The sequence below is a fragment of the Lepidochelys kempii genome, chromosome 2 (genome assembly GCF_965140265.1).
Source record: "Lepidochelys kempii isolate rLepKem1 chromosome 2, rLepKem1.hap2, whole genome shotgun sequence".
Lineage (NCBI taxonomy): Eukaryota > Metazoa > Chordata > Testudines > Cheloniidae > Lepidochelys > Lepidochelys kempii.
In genome coordinates, this window is record NC_133257.1 from 159,193,392 (window position 1) to 159,219,505 (window position 26,114).

Sequence of the window (26,114 nt, forward strand, 5' to 3'; positions counted from 1 at the left end):
ACCTCACACCTATATCTATGCTATTGAAGTCGTCAAATCGTACTTTAAAGACTTCAAGGAGCAGAGAATCCTCCAGCAAGTGACCCGTGCCCCATGCTACAGAGGAAGGCGAAAAACCTCCAGGGCCTCTTCCAATCTGCCCTGGAGGAAAATTCCTTCCTGACCCCAAATATGGCGATCAGCTAAACCCTGAGCATATGGGCAAGATTCATCAGCCAGATACTACAGAAAATTCTTTTTTGGGTAACTCGGATCCCACCCCATCTAATATCCCATCACAGGCCATTGGGCCTATTTACCATGAATATTTAATTAGCAAAACCATCTTATCCCATCATACCATCTCTTCCATAAACTTATCGAGTTTAATCTTAAAGCCAGATAGATCTTTTGCCCCCACTGCTTCCCTTGGAAGGCTATTCCAAAACTTCACTCCTCTGATGGTTAGAAACCTTCGTCTAATTTCTAGTCTAAATTTCCTGGTGGCCAGTTTATATCCATTTGTTCTTGTGTCCACATTTGTACTGAGCTTAAATAATTCCTCTCCCTCTCCAGTATTTATCCCTCTGATATATTTATAGAGAGCAATCATATCTCCCCTCAACCTTCTTTTAGTTAGGCTAAACAAGCCAAGCTCCTTGAGTCTCCTTTCATAAGACAGGTTTTCCATTCCTCGGATCATCCTAGTAGCTCTTCTCTGTACCTGTTCCAGTTTGAATTCATCCTTCTTAAACATGGGAGACCAGAACTGCACATAGTATTCCAGGTGAGGTCTCACCAGTACCTTGTATAACGGTACTAAAACCTCCTTATCCCTACTGGAAATACCTCTCCTGATGCATCCCAAGACCACATTAGCTTTTTCACGGCCATATCACATTGGCAGCTCATAGTCATCCTATGATCAACCAATAACCCAAGGTCCTTTTTGTCCTCCATTACTTCTAACTGATGCGTCCCTAGCTCATAACTAAAATTCTTATTAATCCCTAAATGCATGACCTTACACTTCTCACTATTAAATTTCATCCTATTACTATTACTCCATTTACAAGGTCATCCAGATCCTCCTGTAGGAAATCCCTGTCCTTCTCTAAATTGGCAATACCTCCCAGCTTTGTATCATCCACAAACTTTATTAGCACACTCCCACTTTTTGTGCTGAGGTCAGTAATAAAAATTAAATAAGATTGGTCCCAAAACCGATCCTAGAGGAACTCCACTGGTAACCTCCCTCCAGCCTGACAGTTCACCTTTCAGTAAGACCTGTTGTAGTCTCCTCTTTAACCAATTCCTTATGCACCTTTCAATTTTCCTATTGATCCCCATCTTATCCAATTTAACTAATAATTCCCCATGTGGCGCGGTATCAAATACCTTACTAAAATCTAGGTAAATTAGATCTACTGCTTTTCCTTTGTCTAAAAAATCTGTTACTTTCTCAAAGAAGGAGATCAGGTTGGTTTGGCACGATCTACCTTTTGTAAAACCATGTTGTATTTTGTCCCATTTACCATTGAAGTCAATGTCCTTAAGTACCTTCTCCTTCAAAATTTTTTCCAAGACCTTGCATACTACAGATGTCAAACTAACAGGCCTGTAATTATCCGGATCACTTTTTTTCCCTTTCTTAAAAATAGGAACTATGTTAGCAATTCTCCAATCATACGGTACAACCCGAGTTTACAGATTCGTTAAAAATTCTTGCTAATGGGCTTGCAATTTCATGTGCCAATTCCTTTAATATTCTTGGATGAAGATTATCTAGGCCCCCCGATTTAGTCCCATTAAGCTGTTTGAGTTTCGCTTCTACCTCAAATATGGTAATGTCTACCTCCATATCCTCATTCCCATTTGTCCTGCTACCATTATCCTTAAGATCCTCTTTAATAAGACTAAAGACTGAGGCAAAGTATTTGTTTAGATATTGGGCCATGCCTAGATTATCCTTGACCTCCACTCCATCCTCAGTGTTTAGCGGTCCCACTTTTTCTTTTTGTTTTCTTCTTATTTATATGACTATAGAACCTTTTACTATTGGTTTTAATTCCCTTTGCAAGGTCCAACTCTACTTGACTTTTAGCCTGTCTCACTTTATCCCTACATGTTCTGACCTCAATAAGGTAGCTTTCCTTGCTGATCCCTCCCTCCTTCCACTCCCTGTATGCTTTCTGCTTTTTCTTAATCACCTCTCTGAAATGCTTGCTCATCCAGCTTGGTCTACAATTCCTGCCAATGAATTTTTTCCCCTTTCTTGGGATATAGGCTTCCGATAGCTTCTGCAGCTTTGATTTAAAATAATCCCAGGCTTCCTCTACCTTTAGATCTATAAATTCTTCAGTCCAATCCACTTCCCTAACTAATTTCCTTAATTTTTGAAAGTCAGCCCTTTTGAAATCAAAAACCCTAGTTGCAGATTTATTTTTGTTAATCCTTTGTCAAGGTTCCTCCCCCACTCTGAACTCTAGGGTACAGATGTGGGGACCTGCATGAAAAACCTCCTAAGCTTATCTTTACCAGCTTAGGTCAAAACTTCCCCAAGGTACAAAATATTCCACCCTTTGTCCTTGGATTGGCCGCTACCACCGCCAAACTAATACTGGTTACTGGGGAAGAGCTGTTTGGACGCGTCTTTCCCCCCAAAATACTTCCCAAAACCTTGCACCCCACTTCCTGGACAAGGTTTGGTAAAAAGCCTCACCAATTTGCCCTGGTGACTACAGACCCAGACCCTTGGATCTTAAGAACAATCCTCCCAACACTTGCACGCCCCCTTTCCTGGGAAATGTTGGATAAAAAGCCTCACCAATTTGCATTGGTGACCACAGACCCAAACCCTTGGATCTGAGAACAATGAAAAAGCATTCAGTTTTCTTACAAGAAGACTTTTAATAAAAATAGAAGTAAATAGAAATAAAGAAATCCCCCCTGTAAAATCAGGATGGTAGATATCTTACAGGGTAATTAGATTCAAAAACATAGAGAACCCCTCTAGGCAAAACCTTAAGTTACAAAAAAGATACACAGACAGAAATAGTTATTCTATTCAGCACAATTCTTTTCTCAGCCATTTAAAGAAATCATAATTTAACACATACCTAGCTAGATTACTTACTAAAAGTTCTAAGACTCCATTCCTGGTCTATCCCTGGCAGAAACCAGCATATAGACAGACACACAGACCCTTTGTTTCTCTCCCTCCTCCCAGCTTTTGAAAGTATCTTGTCTCCTCATTGGTCATTTTGGTCAGGTGCCAGCGAGGTTACCTTTAGCTTCTTAACCCTTTACAGGTGAGAGGAGCTTTCCCCTGGCCAGGAGGGATTTCAAAGGGGTTTACCCTTCCCTTTATATTTATGACATCCTTCCATTCAGTTTGAACTGTATTAGCTCATGATCACTTGAGCCAAGACTATCCCCTACAACCATTTCTTCTATGAGGTCCTCACTACTCACCAAAACCAAATCTAAAATGGCATCCCCTCTAGTCAGTTCAGCAACTACTTGCTGAAGGAATCCATCAGCTATTGCATCTAGGAAAATCTGAGCCCTATTATTATTACTAGCACTCGTCCTCCAGTCTATATCTGGGAAGTTAGTCTCCCATGATCACACAGTTTCCTTTAGTATTTACTTTATTAAAAACATTAAAAAGGGCTCTTTCCATATCCAAATTAGATGGCGGTCTATAGCACACCCCAAGCACTATCCCAGGGGAGGCTCTAATAGTTTTCTTCCCCAATGTAATTTTTGCCCAGAGGGACTCCGTCATATCCATTTCATTGCTTCTTATTTCTTTACATTCTACCTCATCATTGATATATACAGTGCTACTCCACCACCTTTGCCTTTATTTCGGTCTTTCCGAAACAGCACATACCCCTAAATACTTGTAGTCCAGTCATGACTACTATTCCACCATGTTTCTGTTATCCCTATAATATCTGGTTTCACTTCCTGCACCAGTAACTCTAGTTCCTCCATTTTGTTACCTGGGCTCCTCGCATTAGGGTACAAACATCTTAATTTTTGCTGTTTGGCCTCACTCACATTCTGTACCCTATTAGGCAAGGCCATTCTACAGCCAGTATAACCTATTAGACTGGTATCTACACTGCCCTTCCTCCTACCCACGGCTGTATCCTTTCTTACTTTTCCCCTCCACCCTACCTCTGCACCTTCTGTGGGTAAGGATGTAGACACCATAAGCCCCTCCCTCATATAGTCTTGCCATGGGTGCAGACCCATAGTTTAGCAGCAACTTTCTCAGCAGTGTGAGTAAGATAAAAATTCTAGGAGTGACTCGGAACCAGTCAGAAAACAAGTATTCCCATCCTGTCATTACAGGGCTATACTTAGTGAATGTACAGTCTTGCCCTAAGAGCTCAAAGCACACATCTTAATCTTTTTGGTTTTGTACATACCTAGTTGCTCTGATCTGTTTTATAAAGAAAATTGTAGTTAAATTTTAGAATCCTTTTAGTCATTCTATTGCCGTTTTCTAACACGGGGGTAGAGGCTGAGGAGAGAAATATTTGAGGGTGAGGAAAACTGAGACACCAGATGGCACCCTGCTGAAAACGTACTTGAAAGCTGCCTGCTTTGTGACCTGCTCCTATGGTGACCTAGAGGAATGCAGTCCCAGGTAGGAGCTTGACAGTCCATGTTTCTCTGGTTTGATCTGATTGTGCTCAGCCGCTAGAGCGTACAATATGCTGTCTGGGCCTACATAGTGGCAAATGGACAGTTACTTACCAAGCTTTAGTGGAAGCTACAAAATGAGCAAAATGCAATATAAGTTAACAAGCTAAAAAAACACAAGGGAAAGAAAAATGGCGTCAAAAGATAGGCAGCATGAGAGAAACTGATTTAAAAAAAAAAGATTTTGTTGTACTTTCACTCTGTTTCTTTCTAACATTTTTCCCTCTATAAAAAGTTTTGGATCAGATAAATACACGTTGAACCTCATCGGGCGACGAGTACTGCCTGTGAGATAATGGAGTTTACCCTTCAAACATTCTAGCGCTCAAACTTGGTTGTCAATGTCACTTTTTGAAAAAGCTCAAGAAGGGAGACTTGAGCTCATCTTGACTGAGACAGTCTCTTGGGGTGTGTCTACGCTGCATTTGAAAACCCATAGCAGGAAGTCTGAGTCCAGGTCTACAGAGTCAGGCTCATGCTGTGTTGTTAAAAACAGCTGTGTAGATGCTCAGGCTGGAGCTCACCTCCCTTCCTGGGCCACAATGTCGACACTGCTTTTTTTTTTAGTGCCTTAGCATGAGCCTCCTGAGTATGGGTCTGTAGACCTAGGCCCTCAGACTTGCTGCCGTGGGTTTTAAAATGCAGTGTAGGTGTGCCATAGGCAATCTGTCAGAGGGAGACTGGTCTTTTCCTTTGCCAGCTAGTGTTTTCTCAGTCTTATGCTGAGTACTCTCAGAAATTTATTTGTAGAATTATAGTTGTGGAACTTGTACTACTTAAAATTTTTAGTCATGGGCAGCGGGTATCAAAGGCCAGGGGAGGCTGAGCCTCCCCAGACAGTCCTGTGTGGCCCTGCCCATGCTCCGCCCCCAGGCACCCTCCTTCCTGGTGCTGTGCTGCAGGGGACTCTTTCTCCTTTGCCAGGGCCCCAGGCTGGGGCTAGTGGGGGCTGGCCAGAGACTCCTCCCTGTTCTCTGGGGCAGGGGCAGGGGCTGCACTGCCCACCAACCTGGCAGTCTGGGGCTGGAGGGTGGGATGCCACCCACCTGGCACTCTGAGACTAGAGGCACTTGGGCAGCCCAGGGTTGGGAAGGCCTCTGGTGGGGGGGGGGGGCACCTTGGGCAGGCCTCTGGTGGGGCGGGGGGGCACCTTGGGCAGAAGGAGCAGGCCGAGCTGGGGGCTGGCCTCCCTGAGCTCAGGGTTCACCCGCTGCCCATGTTTGGCTATTTTTAGAAGGGCCTGTTTCCTTTGTATCTTACGTTAACATCTTAAACACAAAGACCAATGTTTTCTACCTTGGATGCCTAAAGTTATGCTTCAAAATCCATATTTCGGTTCCTAAATATGTGACCTGAATTTTCAGAGCTGCTGAGCTTTTACTGACTTCAGTGTGTGGCTGCTCAGTACCTCTGAAAATCAAGCCTTTTATTTAGATGCCCAGTTTAGACACCCAGCTTTGAAAATATGGGTCTAGTGGGTAACTAATGGTGTTCCCCAAGGATCAGTCCTAGGACCAATCCTATTTAACTTACTCATAAATGATCTGGAGAAAGGGGTAAACAGTGAGGTGGCAAAGTTTGCAGATGATGCTACACTGGTCAAGATATTTAAGACCAAAGCAAACTGTGAAGAACTTCAAAAAGATCTCACAAAACTAAGTGATTGGGCAATAAAATGGCAAATGAAATTTAATGAGGATAAATGAAAAGTAATGCACATTCGGAAAAAATAACCCCAACTATACATACAGTATGATGGAGGCTAATTTAGATACAACTAATCAGGAAAGAGATCTTGGGGTCATTGTGGATAGTTCTCTGAAGACGTCCATGCAGTATACAGCGGCAGTCAAAAAAGCAAACAGGATGTTAGGAATCATTAAAAGGGGATTGAGAATAAGACAGAGATATCTTGTTGCCCTTATATAAATCCATGGTATGCATACAGATGTGGTCTCCTCCTCTCAAAAAAGATATACTGGCACTAGAAAAGATTCAGAGAAGGGCAACTAAAAGGGTTAGGGGTTTCGAACGGGTCCCATATAAGGAGAGATTAAAGAGGCTAGGACTTTTCATCTTGGAAAAGAGGAGACTAAGGGGGGATATGCTAGAGGTATATAAAATCATGAGTGGTGTCGAGAAAGTGAATAAGGAAAAGTTATTGTTCCCATAATGTAAGAACTAGGGGCCACCAAATGAAATTAATGGGCAGCAGGTTTAAAACAAATAGAAGTTCTTCTTCACACAGCGCACAGTCAACCTGTGGAAACTCCTTGCCTGAGGAGGTTGTGAAGGTTAGGACTACAACAGGGTTTAAAAGAGAACTGGATAAATTCATGGAGGTTAAGTCCATTAATGGCTGTTAGCCAGGATGCGTAAGGAATGGTGTCCCTAGCCTCTGTTTGTCAGAGGGTGGAGATGGATGACAGAGAGATCACTTGATCATTACCTGTTAGGTTCACTCCCTCTGGGGCACCTGGCATTGGCCACTTTTGGCAGACAGGATACTGTGCTGGATGGACCTTTGGTCTGACCCAGTATGGCCATTCGTATGTTCTGTTATAATTTTGTGCTACCAAGGTTTAGGTGACCTTAATATAACTACTTTATCATAAGTTTTTTTTCTATTAGTGGTTTCCCTGTATGTAAAATGTATGCACATTGCTTTGTGAATATGAAACTGGTATCTGAATCCATGTAGCTTCAGAGGACATGATAGGGCAGTTACTCTTTGGTGTGGGACATTTTTTTAAACCCTTTTGTTCTGCAGATTTTAATACAGAATTAGTACAATAAATGTATTTGTAGCACTGACTTGACCGTATCTGGTGAGCTTCAAAAGAAAACAACAATTACATGTTGGTTTTTAGGTGGTGGTTATTTTATATTATGCTAGCAGGCACACTATTCAGTATATTGCATTATCTGTAGGAGATACTTAGGATTCACAAAGTAACTGGATTTCAAACTGGCTTTGTTATAAAGTACAAATATTTATATCTTGTGTCCTTTCCTAGGCTACCCACGGATTTTTTTGATAAAGCAGAGCATGCAGAAACAAAAACGCTGCCCTCAAAGGGTCCAGGTCCCAGTTTACTGGCAGAAGATTATGATGAGGAGGAGGAGGAGAAGGAAGAAGAAAAAGACAATACTAGCAAACCATCCAGTGTGCAAAAAAATGAAATTCGACCCCCAGCTCAAGAAACAATAGCTAATGCTCTACCAGCAGGTAACTTTGGATTGCAAAATATAAAATTCAGTAATAAGAAGTTGTTGACTATTTCATTGTAAATTATACTGGTAGGTATTTTGTAATTATTAGACATTTGAAATAGCACTGATGGGTATATTCTTTTGGCGGTTTTCTCCTTGTTAATTTTCTTATCTGGTATATTTATGGAAGTATGATTTTTGTCAGTTGACTGTGCTAAAGTTACCCATGTGAAAAAGATTCTTGCCAATTGCTGTCATTATACAATATTTTCCTAGCATCCCAGTAATTTTATGTTGCAATTATCTTTTATTGCAGTGATGTTCGTAGAATTCAAATATGTAATAATGCGTACAACATACTAATTATTTGAGCCACCTGGTGGAGTATTAATTGGCTAGTTTTGTTTCTTGATTAACACAAATGGTGCTAATTTAAATTCCTCTTTTTAGTCAAAACTTTGTGTAGAAGCTTGAACCATTGTTCCTTTGTACGTAAGGTTGTGCTTGTCTTTTCTTGTAGATTTCTTTGACAACAAAATGACAGCTGCTCCCATAGTCTCCCATTCAGGGTCCATTCAGAAAGCAGAAGTTCAAGAAAAGGTAGTGGAAAGGTAAATTAATCAGATCAAATGTTAAGAGGAAATGCAAATAAGTTTGTCTTCCAGATAATATACATAACTTTGACTATATTTAGGTCTGTTCCTTTGAACAGTTAAAAGGAAAACACATTTATTTGTTGTATAAAGATTTGTCTCACTTACAGCAAGCTGTCTTGTTTTAAGCATTCCAAAAGATTTTCAAAAATAGGAACCTAATGTAATGGGAAAGCATTTGGGTGCTCACTACTTTTGAAAACACCTAAGAGCCTAACTTCCAGCTCTTTGAGTTCTGGAATATTGACCCAAACCTATTATCTACTCAGCTCCTTGTGTGTTTGATAAGATTTAGCTGTAGAAGCAAATTTTGTTGAGATTAACATCCAGCTGGTGCTGCATGTGGAGAAGAAATGCTTTTTTTTTTTTTTTACATGTTCATCAAAAATATGCTGGTCTTTGCTCTTGACATTTTATCTGTGGAATTAAAGATCAGAGTAATAAGCACTAGATCAAGATAACCGTTCCTTATTTTAATATTTCAGGAAAGAAAACACTGCAGAAGCTTTACCAGAGGGATTCTTTGATGATCCTGAGGTGGATGCAAGGGTAATTGATCCTTTTGTTTGTTTTTTCTTCAGACTTAGTAATACTCAGAGTAGTGGGTGAACCTTTCAGATCAAAATAAGTGAGAATGACCAATTAAATGGTTTCGCATTGATGTATGTGAAAGTATTAGAAGCAAGAGGAAGACCAAGGACAGGGTAGGCCCATTACTTAATGGAGGCGGGGGACAATAACAGAAAATGTGGAAATGGCAGAAGTGCTAAACTTTTTTTTCAGTTTTCACCGAAGAGATTAGTAGCGACTGGACATCTAACATAGTGAATGCCACTGAAAATGAGGTAGGATCAGAGACTAAAATAGATAAAGAACAAGTTAAAAATTACTTAGACAAGTTAGATGTCTTCAAGTCACCAGGGCTTGATGAAATACCTCCTAGAATACTCAAGGAGCTGATTGAGGAGATATCTGAGTCATTAGTGATTATCTTCAAAAAGTCATGGAAGATGGGAATGATTCTAGAGGACTGGCACTATATTTGCCCTTTTCCAATCTATAAAAAGGGAAATAAAGACAAATTGGAGAATTACAGACCAGTTAGCTTAACTTTAGTACCGGGAAAGATAATGCAGCAAATAATTAAGCAATCAATTTACAAACACCTAGAAGATAATAAGTTGATGAGTAACAATCAGCATGGATTTGTCAAGAACAAATAGTGTCAAATCAACCTAATAGTTTTCTTTGAGAGGGTAACAAGCCTTGTGGATAGGGGAGAAGCATTAGATGTGGTATAGCTTGACTTTAGTAAGGCTTTTTATACTGTCTTGCATGACCTTCTCATAAACAAACTAGAGAACTACCACCTAGATGAAGCTACTATAAGGTGGGTGCATAACTGGTTGGAAAACCGTTCCCAGAGAGTAGTTATCTGTGGTTCACAGTCAAGTTGGAAGGGCATATCGCGGTGGGGGTTCCGCAGAGATCAGTTCTGGGTCCAGTTCTGTTCAATATCTTCATCAGTGAGTTAGATAATGGCATAGAGAGTACATTTATAAAGTTTGTGGATGATACCAAGCTGGGAGAGGTTGCAAGTGCTTTGGAGCAGGGGTTCTCAACGTTTTTCTGAGGCCCCCCAACATGCTATAAAAACTCCACGGCCCATGTGTGCCACAACAAATGGTTTTGTGCATATAAAATCCAGGACCGGCATTAGGGGAGTAGCAAGGAGGGCAATTTCCCAGGGCCCCATGCCACAGAAGGCACCGTGAAGCTAAGTTCCTCAGGCTTTGGCTTCAGCCCTGGGTGATGGGCTTGAGGCCCTGGGCTGCAGTCCCACGTGGCGGGGCTTTAGCTTTCTGCCCTGGGCTCTAGCGAGTCTATCGCCAGCCCTGCTTGGCAGACCCCCTAAAACCTGCTTGTGCCCCCACAGGGGACCCCAGACCTCTGGATGAGAACCACTGTTTTGGAGGATAGGATTAAAATTCAAGGAGATCTGGACAAACTGGAGTAATCATCTGAAGTAAATAGGATGAAATTCATTAAGGACAAATGCAAAATACACCACTTAGGAAGAAACAATCAGGTGCACACACACAAAATGGGAAATGACTGCATAGGAAGGAGTATTACAGAAAGGGATCTTGGGTTCATCACGGATCACAAGCTAAATACAAGTGAACAGTGTAACACTGTTGCAAAAAGCAGCAAACATAATTCTGGGATGAATTAGCAGGAGAGTTGTAAGCAAGACATGAGGAAGTAATTCTTCCGCTCTACTCGGCCTTGATTAGGCCTCAGTTGGAGTATTATGTCCAGTTTTGGACACCACATTTCAGGAAAGATGTGGCCAAATTGGGGAAAGTCCAGAGAAGAGCAACAACGATTAAAGGTCTAGAAAACATGACGTATGAGGGACGATTGAAAAAATTGGGTTTGTTTATTCTGGAAAAGAGAAGACTGAGAGGGGACATAACAGTTTTCAAGTACATAAAAGGTTGTTACAAGGAGGAGGGAGAAGAATTGTTCTTCTTAACCTCTGAGGATAGGATGAGAAGCAATGAGCTTAAATTGCTTCTCGTCAGCAAGGGAGGTTTAGTTTGGACATTAGGAAAAACATCCGAACTGTCAGGGTGATTAAGCACTGGAATAAATTGCCTAGGGAGGTTGTGGAATCTCCATCATTGGAGATTTTTCAGTGCAGGTTGGACAAACACCTGTCAAGGATGGTCTAGATAATACTTAGTCCTGAACTGGACTAGAGGACCCTTGAGGTCCCTTCCACTCCAACAATTCTATATTCAATGTATATTAATATAAGGACATGGAAGGGAAGAGTGCTAACAATATACATGGGGTCTGAGCATCCTTTCAGACTGAGTTTATTCTAAGCAGTTGTTTGCAATACAGCTTTCTCATGGTTTAAAGGAAGTTTTATTGAGGCTAAAATGTCAGCTGGATGTTAGGAGTGAAGATGTACATTAATCTACTTACAATACTAGCCCACTCAAACAGCAAGCTAGCTCTCACCCTTTCTCTTTGCTGCCCCAGTAGAAAACATTTTTTGGCTGGGGGAGAGGGGTCATGAGAGGTTTGGGGCCAAAATCACCATAAAAGGTGAAATTTTGTTCTGGTCCAAATTTGCAACATCTTGTATACCAGGTGATGCCCTTATTTTGTATCCACTCATGAAAATAGCATAACTTGTTTGGAAGATATGCAAGAGAATATATTTTTACATTTGTATGTAAAATTGACTGCAAATTTGATAGCTGTGCACATCTGTACACTCTAATATTGCTTTGTCAAATTGGCAAACCATGTGATGGGCAGGAAAATTTGTGGAAAATTCTTTCTTTTCACTGAATATGTCTTTGTATTGAACATGCCTGAGAATTATGAACACTCTTGGTGTGTTAATGACTTTACCTCATGGCTTATAAAGCAAATACTTGTAGCCACCTTCCGTCTTAGTGTGAGATGATGCCGTGGATGTTTTTAATGTCTCCTGATTACACGCTTGTATGTATAGAAGAAGAGATATATTAATATAACACAACAATAAGGAACGCTGCTAGAAAGCAGCCTCTTGTTTTATTTTTTGTATCCTTCCTCAAGCCCCCTCTGATCTTTACCAGCCTGAAACTATTTTATTTTCTCTGGTGGGATACTTTCAGCACCAGCCATGCTTCTAGCTATGCTTGCATGTGGCGTGCACAATAGGTTTCTTCATGCACCCGGAAATGGGGCTACTTAATTTTGAAGAATATAGTTGAGAAGGGTAGCTTTTTTTTGGTAAGCCATGAATTGCTCTACTGCAGAAAAGTAATTTCAGAGCTTGCTGATAGAACTGCAATAACCATGCTTGGCACCTGAGATGTTAGCCTTGTTATGAGGACTGAACACTGACATCTCAAACTTACATGTATGCTGTTACCTGCAGTAGCACTAGCCTCAGTGGTATTTTTCCTGCCATTCCACATGAGCCCTGCAGGAGCCACCAGATGATTAAGCGCTTCATGTTGTCTGCACCAGAATAACGTACATAGTATAATGTGTAGAGTGCTTAGAAGTTTGATCCCTACTTGGGGGAAACTTAAAATAAATGGTTATTTTAAAATGAACCCTTTGTGTTGCTGGTGTAGATGAGGTGCTAGGGGTTGGGGCTATGATAGTAGTGTCTAGAGCTGTGATTCGAGTGATGTGCAAGTGGAAGAGGGGAGAGAGTCCTGCAGGTGATGGATGCTGTGTGCAAGGAACAGTCTTCAGGCAGGACGTCTGCCAGTGCACGGGCAGTGCTAGGTAGTGGTCTCTCTTTGACCCAGTTTCTTAACACAATTCACAAGCATGTAGGCATTGAAAGGAACTGTTGCTTTATTTGTTCGCTGCCAGTGGCACAAAGCTTTTGCTAATTAACTCCTTCCAGTTTAGCTCATATGGAGAGGAGTACCACCACCATGTTGGTGGCACTGTAATCTCAGACTGTTACAGTGATTCTTGGCAGGAATCGTAGACAAAATGTTCAGAGATGCTGCCTGTTTTTGCAATTTTCTCTGGTTTTGTGTGTTTAAAAACAGCTCTTTGAAATCTGGTATTAATATCAGGGGTTACTAATGCATTTAAATGTTTGATCAGATACACACTTCAAGGAAAAATAATTCTGTCTTGTTCGTGTTTAAGTTTATTATAAGAAATACAAATAGTCATGACTTACAAAAGGCAAAACCACCGTACGTAACAACAGTACAATACATGTAACCATGATAGGAATAACCACAAAACAGAACTATGGAATGATGGAAGTGTTAGATCTCCCAGTATGTAGTTTGCTTTCAAACTCCTCAGTTAATAATGACTTATTTTATACTGTTGCATGTTGTCTAATCGATCAAGAACAAAGCATGTAAATGACTGGCCATTTTACATTATAAGGATTGCCATATTGGTAAAAGACAGGAATGGATAAAATGAAAAGAAAGCTGAACTAGAAAGGAGGATCCACAAATCTTCTTCAAACTGTTTAGTTCCTCTTAGCTTCATTACTCATCCTAAAGTAGCATAGAGTAAAGAATGGTGACCCAGACATTATTATTCATCAAGCACATGATTCATGTCACAATCTCTGGTGAGAGACCTAATTGAGAGTCATGGGCATTTCTGTTACAGTCTTTGATTGTTTGGTTCATTTGCCATTTTTTTTTTAAAGACAGATATCTCAAAAACCACTAAGACTGCGGTATACTATTGGACAGATGGTGATTCATAAAATATAATACCATGCAAGTAACTGGACACTGAAAACAGTCAAAAATAGAAGCTATCATATTACCAGATTGGGATGCTGAAAGCAACCTGGCCTAACATCCTGTGCCATCCATTCATGGTCACCTGCTTTTCCTCAATATTGTAATCATACATTTTGTACAGGCAGGTTTTTTCCATCTAGGTCTAGAATCGGATTTTCTTTTCAAAATCATGAAAGATGGCTGTTTGTTCATATGCATTATTTGAGACAAAGCATTTACTTGCTGTCAAAACTTTCTTAGTAAATAGCAGAATATATGTTTTGTTTCTCCTATTGGTTTTAGAACACCAGCGAGAATCATTAGGCAGTTACTAAAGAATTTTGGTTTTTCACATTCACTAGGTGCGAAAGGTTGATGCTCCAAAGGATCAGATGGACAAAGAGTGGGACGAATTTCAGAAGGCAATGCGACAAGTCAACACAGTGAGTAGTGGAATCTCTTTATCGCTTCTAAATACAGTACATAATTGGAAAAACAACCATTTCATGCAGCTTGGCAGAGTGAGTGACATACTGTATTTGACGACTGCTTGTCACAATGCAGTGTGCAGTTAAACACACTTTACAGCTGAGCGAAAGGTCCCTGCATTTTACACTCAAGGAAAAGTTAAGTGGAAAGAGCTTTTGATGACAAACCTGTCTAATTAAATACACTAGGCTGGATTTAAGTGAGATAGCAGGCACACCTTGACAGTTTCCCATCTGCAGGCAATGGACCATATTCCTAGCTGCTGCTTCAGAAACATTTAATTTTAAAATCTGAAAATTACCTCTCTCTCTAAACACTTTAATCCCTGTACAAGCTATAAGAGTGTTTGTTTTGTGGTGAATTTAAACTTGACAAACACCCCTAAAGTAGGGAATGTTTTAGAGGAATTTACACAGACCACATCCTGATTGGCCCCAGTTTTTCAATATTCTAATGCCTTACTTCTTAGGGTTGCAGGAAACCTTGTATCAGAGTCCGATTTTACACCTTCCCGATGTACACTGTACAGACATTGTGATAGATACCTGGTATTCTCATTTGCTGCCTTTAATGTTTTTAAACCTTTGAATTGAAAATAATTGATTATAAATAACTGCTAAGAAAACTGGTGCTGAACAATTTATCATTACTCGTTAAAGCAGTACTATAGATAAAGTAAACTTTCATACAAAAACCAATAGTGGATACATTTGGTTATTAACCATTCAAACAATTCTTCAGCATAGGAAGGAATCTTCTCAGTTATGCGTGGACCATTGGTTGCATAGCCTCTCCCAGACATTCAGATTTGAGAAAGTATATGCTGAAAAAAATAACAGGTTAGAAATACATTGGGATCAAGTGGGTATTTTAATACTTCTAACAGGCTTATTGTACATAATTGGTAAATACCACATGTTGATGTATATGTTCTGTTGCATCTTAGCCTTTCGATGGATGTATTTGGTTTTATATTCTGTTTCAAAACAATATTTAATATTGAACTAAAAAATTCAAAAGAAGGAGCTAGACTAGTTAGGGATTTGGTGTAGCATTTTGTTCTGTCCTTTTCACTGAACTTCAGCCCAAGTCACAAAGACTTTTCCTGTGTGTCCCATTAACATACCTCTTGGAGGAGGGAAGATCTACATAGGATTGTGACTTTGTTACAACATACTTTAATCTCTTGCTTTTAGTTTCCAGTACTGCTCTTTTACTGGAAAGAAAGATTGAATGGGGCTGAACTTATTCACAGCTTTTCTGGTTTAGGTTTCAGAAGCAATAGTGGCAGAAGAGGATGAGGAGGGACGTTTGGATCGTCAGATTGGAGAAATTGATGAGCAGATGTAAGTAGATGGGTCTTTCTCAAACTTTGCTTTCTGATTTCCCCCCTTCCCCCCACCCACCCCTGAGAATGGGTAGACATTTCATCTGTAACCTATCATGGCAATACTTTTAAATATTCACTGATCAAAGTGTTTGAATTTTAAAAACAGTTGGTTTCCTGACAGTAAAACCTTTTAAATAAAATGATTGATTTGGGTGGTAGCATTATACCGGTGTTTACTAAGACAGACTGCACTGAGAGCTCTGAGAACAGTAGGTAAGGGCAGAGCCACCCAGTAAACTACAGGAAGAGATCAAATTTCATTAAACCCTTTGAACAAGGTTCACTTTTTCCCATGCTCCATCTGTGGATTCTGCATCATGTAGAACTCCGGTGAACTGACTATATTTGAGAACCAAACTCTTAAACAATGTTTAGTAGACTGAACAAAAAAATTAGGAACATAATTTTCATATGGAGATTCATGTCTTAATTCTTGGTGACTAACCGGACCCTTGCTTCTCATGACAATTATTTGAAAATGTCTGCTGAATGATAAACCTTATCAGGTGAACCCTCACTAGCTGCAGTGTTCCACTGAAACAGTTGGACACAACTAGTTTAAGCTTCAGCAGGATCGATGAATACAACTTAGTTTGACATTTTTATGGTCCTGTAAATCAGTCACTTTGTGTTACATTTACAATTCATGACAAAGCTATTGATGGAAAGGAAAGGACTAGTTTCCAGTTGGATGATTTTTTTTTCGATGAGTGAAAAACTAGCAGCCATCTTTAAGTGAAAAGGAGATGTTCATACTGAAGCAATAGTTAACCAGTGTGGCAGATTTAGCAGCTACTTAAATGGTATTAATGATAATATCCAAGTCAAGTTGCTTTTGGGACTAAAGATACGACTTCAACAGTGATCTTGTAATTCTGGAGAGAGCTTTGACTAAGAGCCTGAAGGTGTTTAAACAGTCCCTTTTACCATCACCATTTAAAATCTCATGATTACGTTGGACCAAATTCAGGAATTTGTAGGTAGCTGCAAAGGTTGTTGCTATTGATAATTTATTTTGTCTGAAGTAGAAGTCCATGTGGCCAGACTTTTAGCTTCATGTTCTATTTAGAACAGCATATTTGAATGCAGGCAATGTTCAAATAGCCCATGAAGCTTTTTGGAAGCTGTTGTATTTTCTAGAGAAACTCTTTAAATGGAGTAGATCCTCAGTGTTAGGTGGAAGTGTCTCCTGTGAAGCACCTTAGACATTTTGTGTTCAATTCCTAAAGCCTGTCTGTGAGTGCGTGTTCCAGTGCGCTTTCAAAATTGGTAATACAACTGAGTGTTGAGAAATGGCCATTGTGGTTCATTCCTCAGCATCAATCCAAAATGGCCTGGTAAAGCTGGTGAAATCCAGTTTTGGGAGTGTAAGGTCAACTGCCTTTTAAAACTGATTGTATTCTAGATCAAATGAAGTATCACAAAGTGCAGGTATGCTTTGAAAGTAACTCTCTAAACATGACAGTATGGTGTTCCATGCTTGCCTCCGTGATTAGGATCCAGCTTTAAGCTCTTTTCTCTGTATTGAATCTGCAGGACTAATAGGAGTGAGAAGAAGTAAAAAACATATTGAAATCAAGTAAGCAGATACAATTTAGTATTTGAAGGAACAGATCCTGTTCACTAGTAAGAGTTATCATTTTTACATAGTTATCAGTGTCAAACTGCACTTTAAAGCAAATGCAAAATCTGACGACCAAACACAAGTTCAGAGGCTTACTGTAGCACACATTCTTTAAATGGTGAAGTGCCAGGGCTACAACACCTTGCCAGGCTTCCATTTAAAAGTACTACTTCTGTGTGTCCTAACAGATAGCAATAAAAATCCATGTGCGCCCTTTTCCACCTCAGGTGAAATAACATCTTAGACAAAAATTGAAAAGACTGGTTTGAGCTTTTTTCCTTCTCTACAGAATTTGACCGAGTGGTTTCATATCTTTGATATTTTTGAATCAAATTATCACAGGATTGTGATTTGATCTGTTGTTGCTTTTGACATCTTTGTAAGAAAAGCTATGACCAAGGCACTCTACTTCTTCAGTCTGCTTCCATAGGACTACAGCAAAATGTTAGATAATCATATGGGTCTATTGTGAAAGGCTTATTTGAATTTTAACGTTTGTATGTCTTTCATGTTTTTTGACAGGAGAAGCACTCCCAGTATTGTGGGAAAATCTGTTTTTTTTTAATTTGGCAAAGGCCATAAATGTTAACTAAATGTTTTTACCTTTTTACAGTGAATGTTACCGCCGTGTTGAGCTGCTGCGTAACCGCCAGGATGTAATGAAAGATAAATTTAAGGAAGCCATGAGATTAAGAGCAATCCAGGAGAAAGAGGATGAGGCTATTGGTAGTGAAGATGAAGGAGAATTGCAGGATTTGCTGTCTCAAGATTGGAGAGTGAAAGGGGCTTTGTTGTAGCATTTCAGTGGCATGCTCAATATTCTATTGATCTGTGGTATTACTACTTTTTATCAGAAGTTTTTGTTAAAATATTTATTTTTAAGAAGGATCTTGCAGGTACTAATGAGGTTAACTGTAAAAAGTGTCTGAATCTCTGTAGGTCTAAAATGGAATATTATTTTGTGTAAAGGTTGTACATTGTAAATGTTTTACAAGTTTGAATATAACTTTCCTATTAAAATTATTATTGTAATTTCCTACTAAAATGAGCAAGTAATTTTATAGTCAATATAGACTTCTGGGAGTGTAACACAAACTAAGTCAGAGCTATGAGTTGTCCTGTGCTGTAGTTCTTACCAACCAAGATGACAGTGTATAGTGTCCTTTCAGATAGGAAACTCTGCTTTGTCCAGGATGTTTTAGAAATTGCTAGTAAAATACAGTGTCAGTCGTCCAAGGCAGGATCTGTTAGTTTTACTCTTTGATATGTAAATGACCTAAGAATCCAGAAACATTGAGTAACAGATTGTGGACAAATTGTAATACTCTGATCTCCTGCCATGCTACAGTGGCCGTGCATGTTGCAGAAGATTGTGCTGAACTCAATCTGTTTTCATTAATGCGATTACGGACTGGAACATGCCTGAAAACTCTTGAGCAGAGGGATGAAATGGGTAAGCAACTTGGAGCACTGCACTGGAAGCCCAGTTGGCACTGGAAGAATAACTTCAAAATAAACCTGATTTATTTTAGTTGTAAATATTGGAAGCTTTCAAGGGAGCCTTGGAATTCTGTTTTCTTTCAAGTGTGCAAATGGGTAAATAACATTTTAAAGTTAAGAACCAGAGAACAGGACAAAATTGAGTTAACACAAAAGGGGAGCAAGGAATTTACTGAAATTCCGTATGTCCTGGCTAAATTAGAGACAGATTCTATTTTTTAAGAATCATATGCTCTTTTGAGCTTTGCAAGCCCTAAAAGCCCTCAAATGTACTGAGCTAGCAGGAACTTCTGAAAATCTGAATGGACTTTTCTGTTTGGTCCCGAGAAGTAGAGTTGTGGAAAGTCTGCTTATTTTTTTAACCTCCAGTTTTGTAAAAGGTTTGTGTTTGGGGTTATATTACAAGGTAGGTTTGGAGAGGAAGTAAAAAAGGAATAGTGAATAAATTTACCACACAATTAATTTAAGCCAGTCTGGGCACAGGTTATATCTACTGCTCACCAGAGTGTTTCTTTCAGGGAAAAACTGTTCTTGCTCACTCAAGGTAGGTGTCACTTTTGTAGCATCTTTTACAATGAACATTCTGTGTGAGAACTGTTTCTCTTGATTCTCTTGACCCTACTTTACTTCTGCTACTTTACATATTCCCAATATTCCAGCTATGTGATTATAATAAAGTTGTGAAAAGTAAAATTCATACAATCCTTAACAGAACAGAGGATCACTGTATTCTGACCACATATACTGGTCTGCATTCGTGATATTTTTTGCTCAATAAGTACAAAAAACAAGCACAACCAATACTTTAAAAAAAATTTTCAAGTCTAACTTTGCAACTAATCTCTCATGGGTAATATCCAGAAATTTGGCAAGAATGGTTTCCATGTGTCACTGACTTATAAACAGAAACATTCAAAAACTATATTAGAACAAATCTTGAACAGATTGGCAAGTTACTAATTTAATTGGCGAAGAATAAACATGGCAGTGTATTAATACTTTGAATTTCAGTATTACTGGATGCATATCATAGTGCAATGAGTGAAATAGTGAGAGTAGCTCCCCTCTTGTTTAGGAATGAAAGTTCCTGCTCAGAAAGATGGAGGCAATGGGAATATTTGTTGAATGACTGGCAGCCTTGCTATTTTCTGTAAGTACAGTTTCCTTCATTTTCCATAAATTCTGGACAGTGTCTGATGTACAGTTTTTTCCCACTGCATACTCTTTCCACCCCACTAGTCCCACCGCCCCACTAGTCCACCAAGGAGAGCTGCACAGACTCTTAACTCTGATATTATCTCACCCACCTTGTCTCTATTATCTTTTATTGAACCAACTTCTGTTTGGTGAGAGACACAAGCTTTTGAGTTTACAAAGAGCTCTTCTTTAGGTCTGGGAAACCTAATCAGAGTGTCAAAGTTAAATAGAAGGTGGAACAGATTGTTTAGCATAAATAGTTAACACACATTTCAAGGGACCATTGAAAGGTTAACTATTTATGCTAAATAATCTGTTCCACCTCATACTTGACTGTGATACTCTAAGGGCTGGTCAGCACTACAGTTAGGTTGACATAAGGTGCCTTGCGTTGACCTAACGCTAAGTGTTTACTACACTAAAATGTAGCTCCCACTGGTGTAACTTGCCCACTACATCAATTTAGGCCTTGTCTACACACTACTCCAGCTATGTGGATAAAGTAGCTGAAGATGACGTAGCTTAGGTCAACTTACTGGGGTGTACACCGTACTGCATTGACGGGAGACACTCGCCTGTCGACTTAATTTTGTTCTGGTGGAGAACCAGAGTTAACTGGAGAGTGCTCTGTGGTCGATGTAGTGGGTCTTCACTAGACCCGCTAAATCAACCCCTGCTGCACCGATTGCAGCAGCATCAATCCCCAGTAAGTGTATTGATATGGCATGAATAACCGCACCTCCATGAGAGGGGTAGAGCTTACGGCAATGTAGTTAAGTTGATGCAGTCTCAGTGTAGTCACTGCGTTGCTTACATCAACTTGCTGCCTTTCAGTAGCTGTGCCACAATGACCCACAGTGACAGTTAAATCGGTGCAAGGGCTCCTGGTGAGGACGTGCACCACCAACCCAAGAAGAGTAGTGTGGACGTGCAAACGTGATTTAATTACTGCAGTGGCTGTACTCCAACATAATTTAGGTTGACTTGACTTCACTCTCCCGAACCTGAAGAAGAGCTCTGTGTAGCTCAAAAGCCTGTCTCTCTCACCAACAGAAGTTGGTTCAATAAAAGATATTACCTCCTCTCTGTAATATCCTGGGACCAACATGGGTACAACACTGCATAATTCTAATACTTGGCAGAAGTAGGCTGAAGCCAACACACCAGTTTCTTGTGTTTAGACAACCAGAAACTTATGTATGTCCTGTTTAGCGCTCTCAGTGGGGGGTCTAGTATGTTTCCAAGGACTGATTTGATTAAGGGCCTGTCTTGTCATTGGTCTTAATGTTCTGATCAGAGAAAGTGGAACAGACATGGCTGATTCTAAGGACAGCCTGCATAGAGCAACATGGATGTACACTTCATTTTTATAACTGAAATTATATTGCATGTCTAACTTTATAATTTTGTGGGCTTCAGTTCTCTTCATTTTTTGTGCATGTTTGAAGAATATTTCTTTTTTACTGTATGTACAAGGAATGGGGAAGGGAAATGAGCATTAAAAATACAGCTGGCAAAGTCTCTATCATCTTCGTGATTGTTTAATTGGGGGAAGCTCGAGAGTCAGTATTTACCTTTGGAATCAGAATACTACTGCATCTTAATGCAATCTTTTTAATTCTTTTAGAATAGACCTACTTTCCTATCCTTGTTAGCTGTCAGAACTAGAACAGATTTGTGCACTTAGACCAAGTACATTAACTAAACAAATTGTCGTCTTTTGGGTATTATGAATGCTTGGCAAGCATGTCCAGTGAGCCAAAGGACTCTCCTAACTAATTCCTCTTTGTTTCTTGGAGGAAATTCATGCAACATTAAGTAACCGATAATGAACCAATCAATAGCATCATGCATATTGCTGAGAAACTGAAATTACTGCTGCATTTGACAGCATTGAGTCCTATTGATAGTCCCTTTAAGAATGAAAATGGGCCAGTATGTCTTTTTCTTGAAAGGACAGTCTCTTAAGAGCTCCATCATTCATAGAAACAATTGCCCCAGAAGACACAATTTTCAAGGAGAATAATGGGACAAGAGAAGTTGTCCAGTACTTCAGCTCTTACTCAGGAAGCTTCTAGAAAAGGTCTGTTGTGGTGATGTTAACAGTGACCTCTAGAACTGGAATTTTTATCTATTAGTGTGCCAGCAAGGCAGGACTCAAACCTCCTTTTTAGCAGAGCCTAGTATCAGAAGTGGCCTTGCACAAACAGGAACTTAAAATCAGCCACACTGAACAATTTATCATTACTCGTTAAAGCAGTACTATAGATAAAGTAAACTTTCATACAAAAACCAATAGTGGATACATTGGGTTATTAACCATTCAAACAATTACCACTTCAAGGCCACTTGTGCAAGAAAACATGCTATTCAACTTCTAAGACAAGTTCGTTAGTTTTTAAATTAGTCTGGATTTCAAACTTCAGGCTTCTCATGTTTGTAGCTTGAATGGGTAACTCTTGCTTTGTAGCCTCAAAAGAAGAGGGGAGATTTTCAAAGGTGCTGATTGGAGTCCCACTGAAAGTCAATTAGAGAAGTGTGTCTAGCACCCCAGGGTGTCTCAAAACATCTACAGGGAGGTTTTCAAACAAGGCAAACTTACAGATGTTTGGGAGTGAAAAATGAGCACAGTGCTATCTTCAGAATTAGGAAGACTCATCTTGGTGAGTTTGTCTCAACTTCTCCCATTTTCATAGGCAGGAGGAGGCCGTGGGTAGCTGTCACAAGCCAGTCTACATAGCAAGAGTTGGCAATTTTGACACAAAAAACTTCCTTAATTTAAATACGGGCACTGACTGAAACCTACCCAAAAACACAGGAGCCTGGGCATCAACCTGCCCACCACAAATAAAAGGCCTGTGCTGTCCATGCCCAAATTTGAAGGTTGTCATTCCAGGTCTATTTGGTATTTCTAACTGGATGCTGAGACCAGTAAGCTCCTTCCTGCTTGCTGAGCTACAACAAAAGCTACCAAAAAGCAGCCCTAAATTACTTTCACTGTACTTGAGTATTGTGCCTTTTGAGACCTAGCATCATGAGTCATGCTCTAGCTGACAGCCTTTGCGATTCAGAGCTGAAAAATGCTCTGTAGAAGCTATGCATTAATACACAGGGCACGGCCCAGTGGGGGATTTCTTTTAACAAGTCACGGGATGGGGTGCAGAAGCTGACGCCAACAGCGGGTGGTCTGTTCCCGTGAACATTCTTTGCGCCCATGAACGTATGCACAGCAGAAAGAGGCGAGTTGGCCCCGCATAGTTCCGTTTAGCGAGGGAACGAACCTCCACTGCTGCTTGACCTAATTTAGACGACTTATAATGACAGTATTTTGGTAAACGGAACCTGCAGGATTAGTGCAGCCTAGAGTGTTTTACCAAAAAAAAAATCCAAACGTTGGCAATGTAAATTATTCCTCTGTGTCAACGCCCCACCAGCCACATCCCTTGCCCACAAGTGCATTCACCTCATTAAAGCAGATTTCAGTGCACCTTTTGCAAGGATCTTGTGTCCATGGTTTTATATTGCTGCATCTGACCAGTTTGCCTTTCTCTGTGTGTGTTTGTGAGGGGATGGGCTCCCCTTCTCCCACTTGCGGTTTGCTGCCCCCCCCCCAACCTTTTGTGTGATGTCATCACTCCCACACTATTTTGTCTGGCCTAGACTGTAAACTCTGTGGGGCAGCTCTCAGGGCTTTCTTTGCCAGCAAAGCACCATACACGCTGATGCTGTCTCGATAACATCCCTAGGCTAATTTGTCTGGTCACGCCATTGCCTTGGCTGAAATCAAGCCTCACGTGCCTCTTTTGGTTACTGCAACAGCTTGCCTCTGGGCCCGCCCCAAGGCCCAGCATGCTGGACTGTGCGTGCTGCTGCTCGCTTTGCGTTACCCATGCACAAGTGTGACCACATAACCCTTCCTTTGCAGACAATTGCACTAGCTTCGACTTCATTTTCAACGGCTAGCCAGAATTTCTCCTCGTTTTGAAAAACCTGCCAGGATCGGTCCCCTGCTTTTCACCAACTCAGCCCGTCTCCTCTCCAGCCACGCTCCCCACAGCGCCCACCACTGGTTTCGCACAGCCCACTGTGGAGAGCGCCTGCCCTTTGGAACAGACTCCCTGTAGCTTTCCACTTTGTCAAACCTGCTCTTGGTTTTAAGCTCGCTTGTGAGCCCTTGCTTAGGCTGCTTTATTTCTCATTCTAGTCCCCCCACTCGTCTGTAAGTGTCTTTGTTAAGGTGCTTGGGAAGAGTTTGTATGAAGACCGTCATACAAATGCAAACGCCTGATGGCTCATACCTAGTATTACAACTGACAGCAAGACAGTCCTCGCCCACTCAGCATTTAACACTGCCGCTATGTACTTATAGGCACTAATACCATGCTGGAGGTCAGGAGAAATGTCAGTGGCACTTGAAAAAACAAGAACTTGGAGGTCATTTCCAGTAAAGAAACTACAACTTGCCTTATTTAAAGCATAAAATTAGTTACAATAAGTCTTAACGTAACAAACATTTTATCAGGGACTTCAACATGTACCTACAGGTTTGAAAGCATAGCTGTGGCTAGCTCCACTAAGGCAGCACCTTGATACCTTTTCAAGGCACTGAGTCAGAAACATGCATCTTATGGGCCTGCCCTTGCAACGCTAACCGCCTTCAGGAAGAGTCCTTGCCTGAGCTAGGGGTTCTGGGATTCTTCAGCTGAGTTGGATATAGACTGGTTCATATTACTTGCATGCGCTGCAAAACCACAGCGTCACCAAGGGTATTACAACGTATGAAAAGGTTGCAAATGCCCTACAGGAGAGGTAGCCAGCGTGCAGCCCACAAAGTTAGCCAATGCTCCTGGTTACTCCTATCTTTAATATAAAGGCATAGCCCATCATGGAGGCTACAGGTGTCAGTTTGCAGCACTCCATCAGATCCAAACAGGACACTGGACGAGTCAAGGACCTTTGCATGACGCAATCAGTAGTTTCTATGGGCCAAGCCTCCGTATGAAAGACGAGGTTAACTACATATTTTTGATTGACTATGGCCCTTGGATTGCTGGCATAGTTCCAATGCAGTCCTTGGGTGGATAAAGTTTGGGCATCTCTGCCCCCCAAAGCAATGTGCAGTGTTGTAAGCAATAGAGGCATGAAACCAACAAAGGCCATTCAGACTCAGTACCTGGCTGTGTTTGCTTTTCTTCCCTGGCTGATCAAAAATCAATCCTGGTCTTAAATGAGAAATAGGGGTGGGGAGTGGTTCTTTAAATCTCATTATTATGGGCCAAATTCTGCCACCTCCAGTCCTTCTGAGTAGTAATTTACCCCACTCGAAGACCGATAAAATCCACACGGGATTAGTCGCCAAGTAAAACACTACCCAATATAACCTGTGACAGAGCTTGGTCCCATGTAGTCATGTCTGTAAATGCTTTAAAAAATCAGCCACCAGGATCGTCTAGTGGCCTGTTTGATGTTGCTGATACTGCAGTTTGTTATGCTGCTACCGAAAGAGCACTGGGGCCTTACATGTGATGAGATTAACCCTTTAATCCTTGATGCAAACAAGCCATTTGTCTATGAGATTATTTTGAGAAGCCATTTCTAAACGAGACAATTGTCAACCTGATTACCAAAGAACGCATTTAGAGCAACACAAAAGTTGTATGCAAAAAGCTACCATGTGGTTTTAAAGCAGGAAAAAAATTTATTTATAAAAAAGTCTTCTTTAATTTACCGCCAAGTCTATCGTTGAATACAGTGAGTTAGAACACTAACAGCCCATGCTCTTATACAGACTAGGCAAAGCATGAACATCAACAAAAATTAACTCCCCCAAAATTTGCTCGACAGTATGAGCCACAACAGTGTTAAAGTGGAACAGTAATGAAAGCAACACAAGAGTTAGGAAGCACAGTTGCTTAAAGAGTAAAAGTAGTATTTATTTTGATGTCTCAGAATAATAAGAAAGTTAGAAATGGCAGAAATTCCACTGTAGATTAGTCCATAGAAATCATTGTCTCATGGGGCTTTGGAAAAGTCCTGTCTGGTGGCTAATGTACTAGGGCAAG

At 40.5% G+C, this 26,114-nt stretch overlaps 2 protein-coding genes across 5 annotated transcripts in view; one reads left to right on the forward strand and one right to left on the reverse strand.

The window, feature by feature from the left end:
* Nucleotides 1-21,573, forward strand: part of ZNF830 (zinc finger protein 830) — a 31,460-nt gene extending 9,887 nt beyond the window's left edge. Inside the window, exons 5-10 of the mRNA XM_073332637.1 lie at nucleotides 7,716-7,927; nucleotides 8,432-8,522; nucleotides 9,050-9,113; nucleotides 14,215-14,295; nucleotides 15,611-15,687; nucleotides 17,969-21,573. Coding sequence (XP_073188738.1) covers nucleotides 7,716-7,927; nucleotides 8,432-8,522; nucleotides 9,050-9,113; nucleotides 14,215-14,295; nucleotides 15,611-15,687; nucleotides 17,969-18,152 — 709 coding nt within the window. The 3' untranslated portion in view covers nucleotides 18,153-21,573. The remainder of the gene's footprint in view (nucleotides 1-7,715; nucleotides 7,928-8,431; nucleotides 8,523-9,049; nucleotides 9,114-14,214; nucleotides 14,296-15,610; nucleotides 15,688-17,968) is intronic.
* The window catches only part of LOC140907213 (poly(rC)-binding protein 3-like), a 713,049-nt gene continuing 701,236 nt past the window's right edge, over nucleotides 14,302-26,114 (reverse strand). For 2 of the 4 annotated variants that reach the window (XM_073332635.1, XM_073332633.1), the window contains one exon: nucleotides 14,302-15,164. In XM_073332635.1, the coding sequence (XP_073188736.1) occupies nucleotides 15,144-15,164 (21 nt within the window). In that variant the 3' untranslated portion in view covers nucleotides 14,302-15,143. Of the gene's footprint in view, nucleotides 15,165-25,730 lie in introns of those variants that run through there. The other 2 variants (XM_073332636.1, XM_073332634.1) reach the window with 1 other exon arrangement.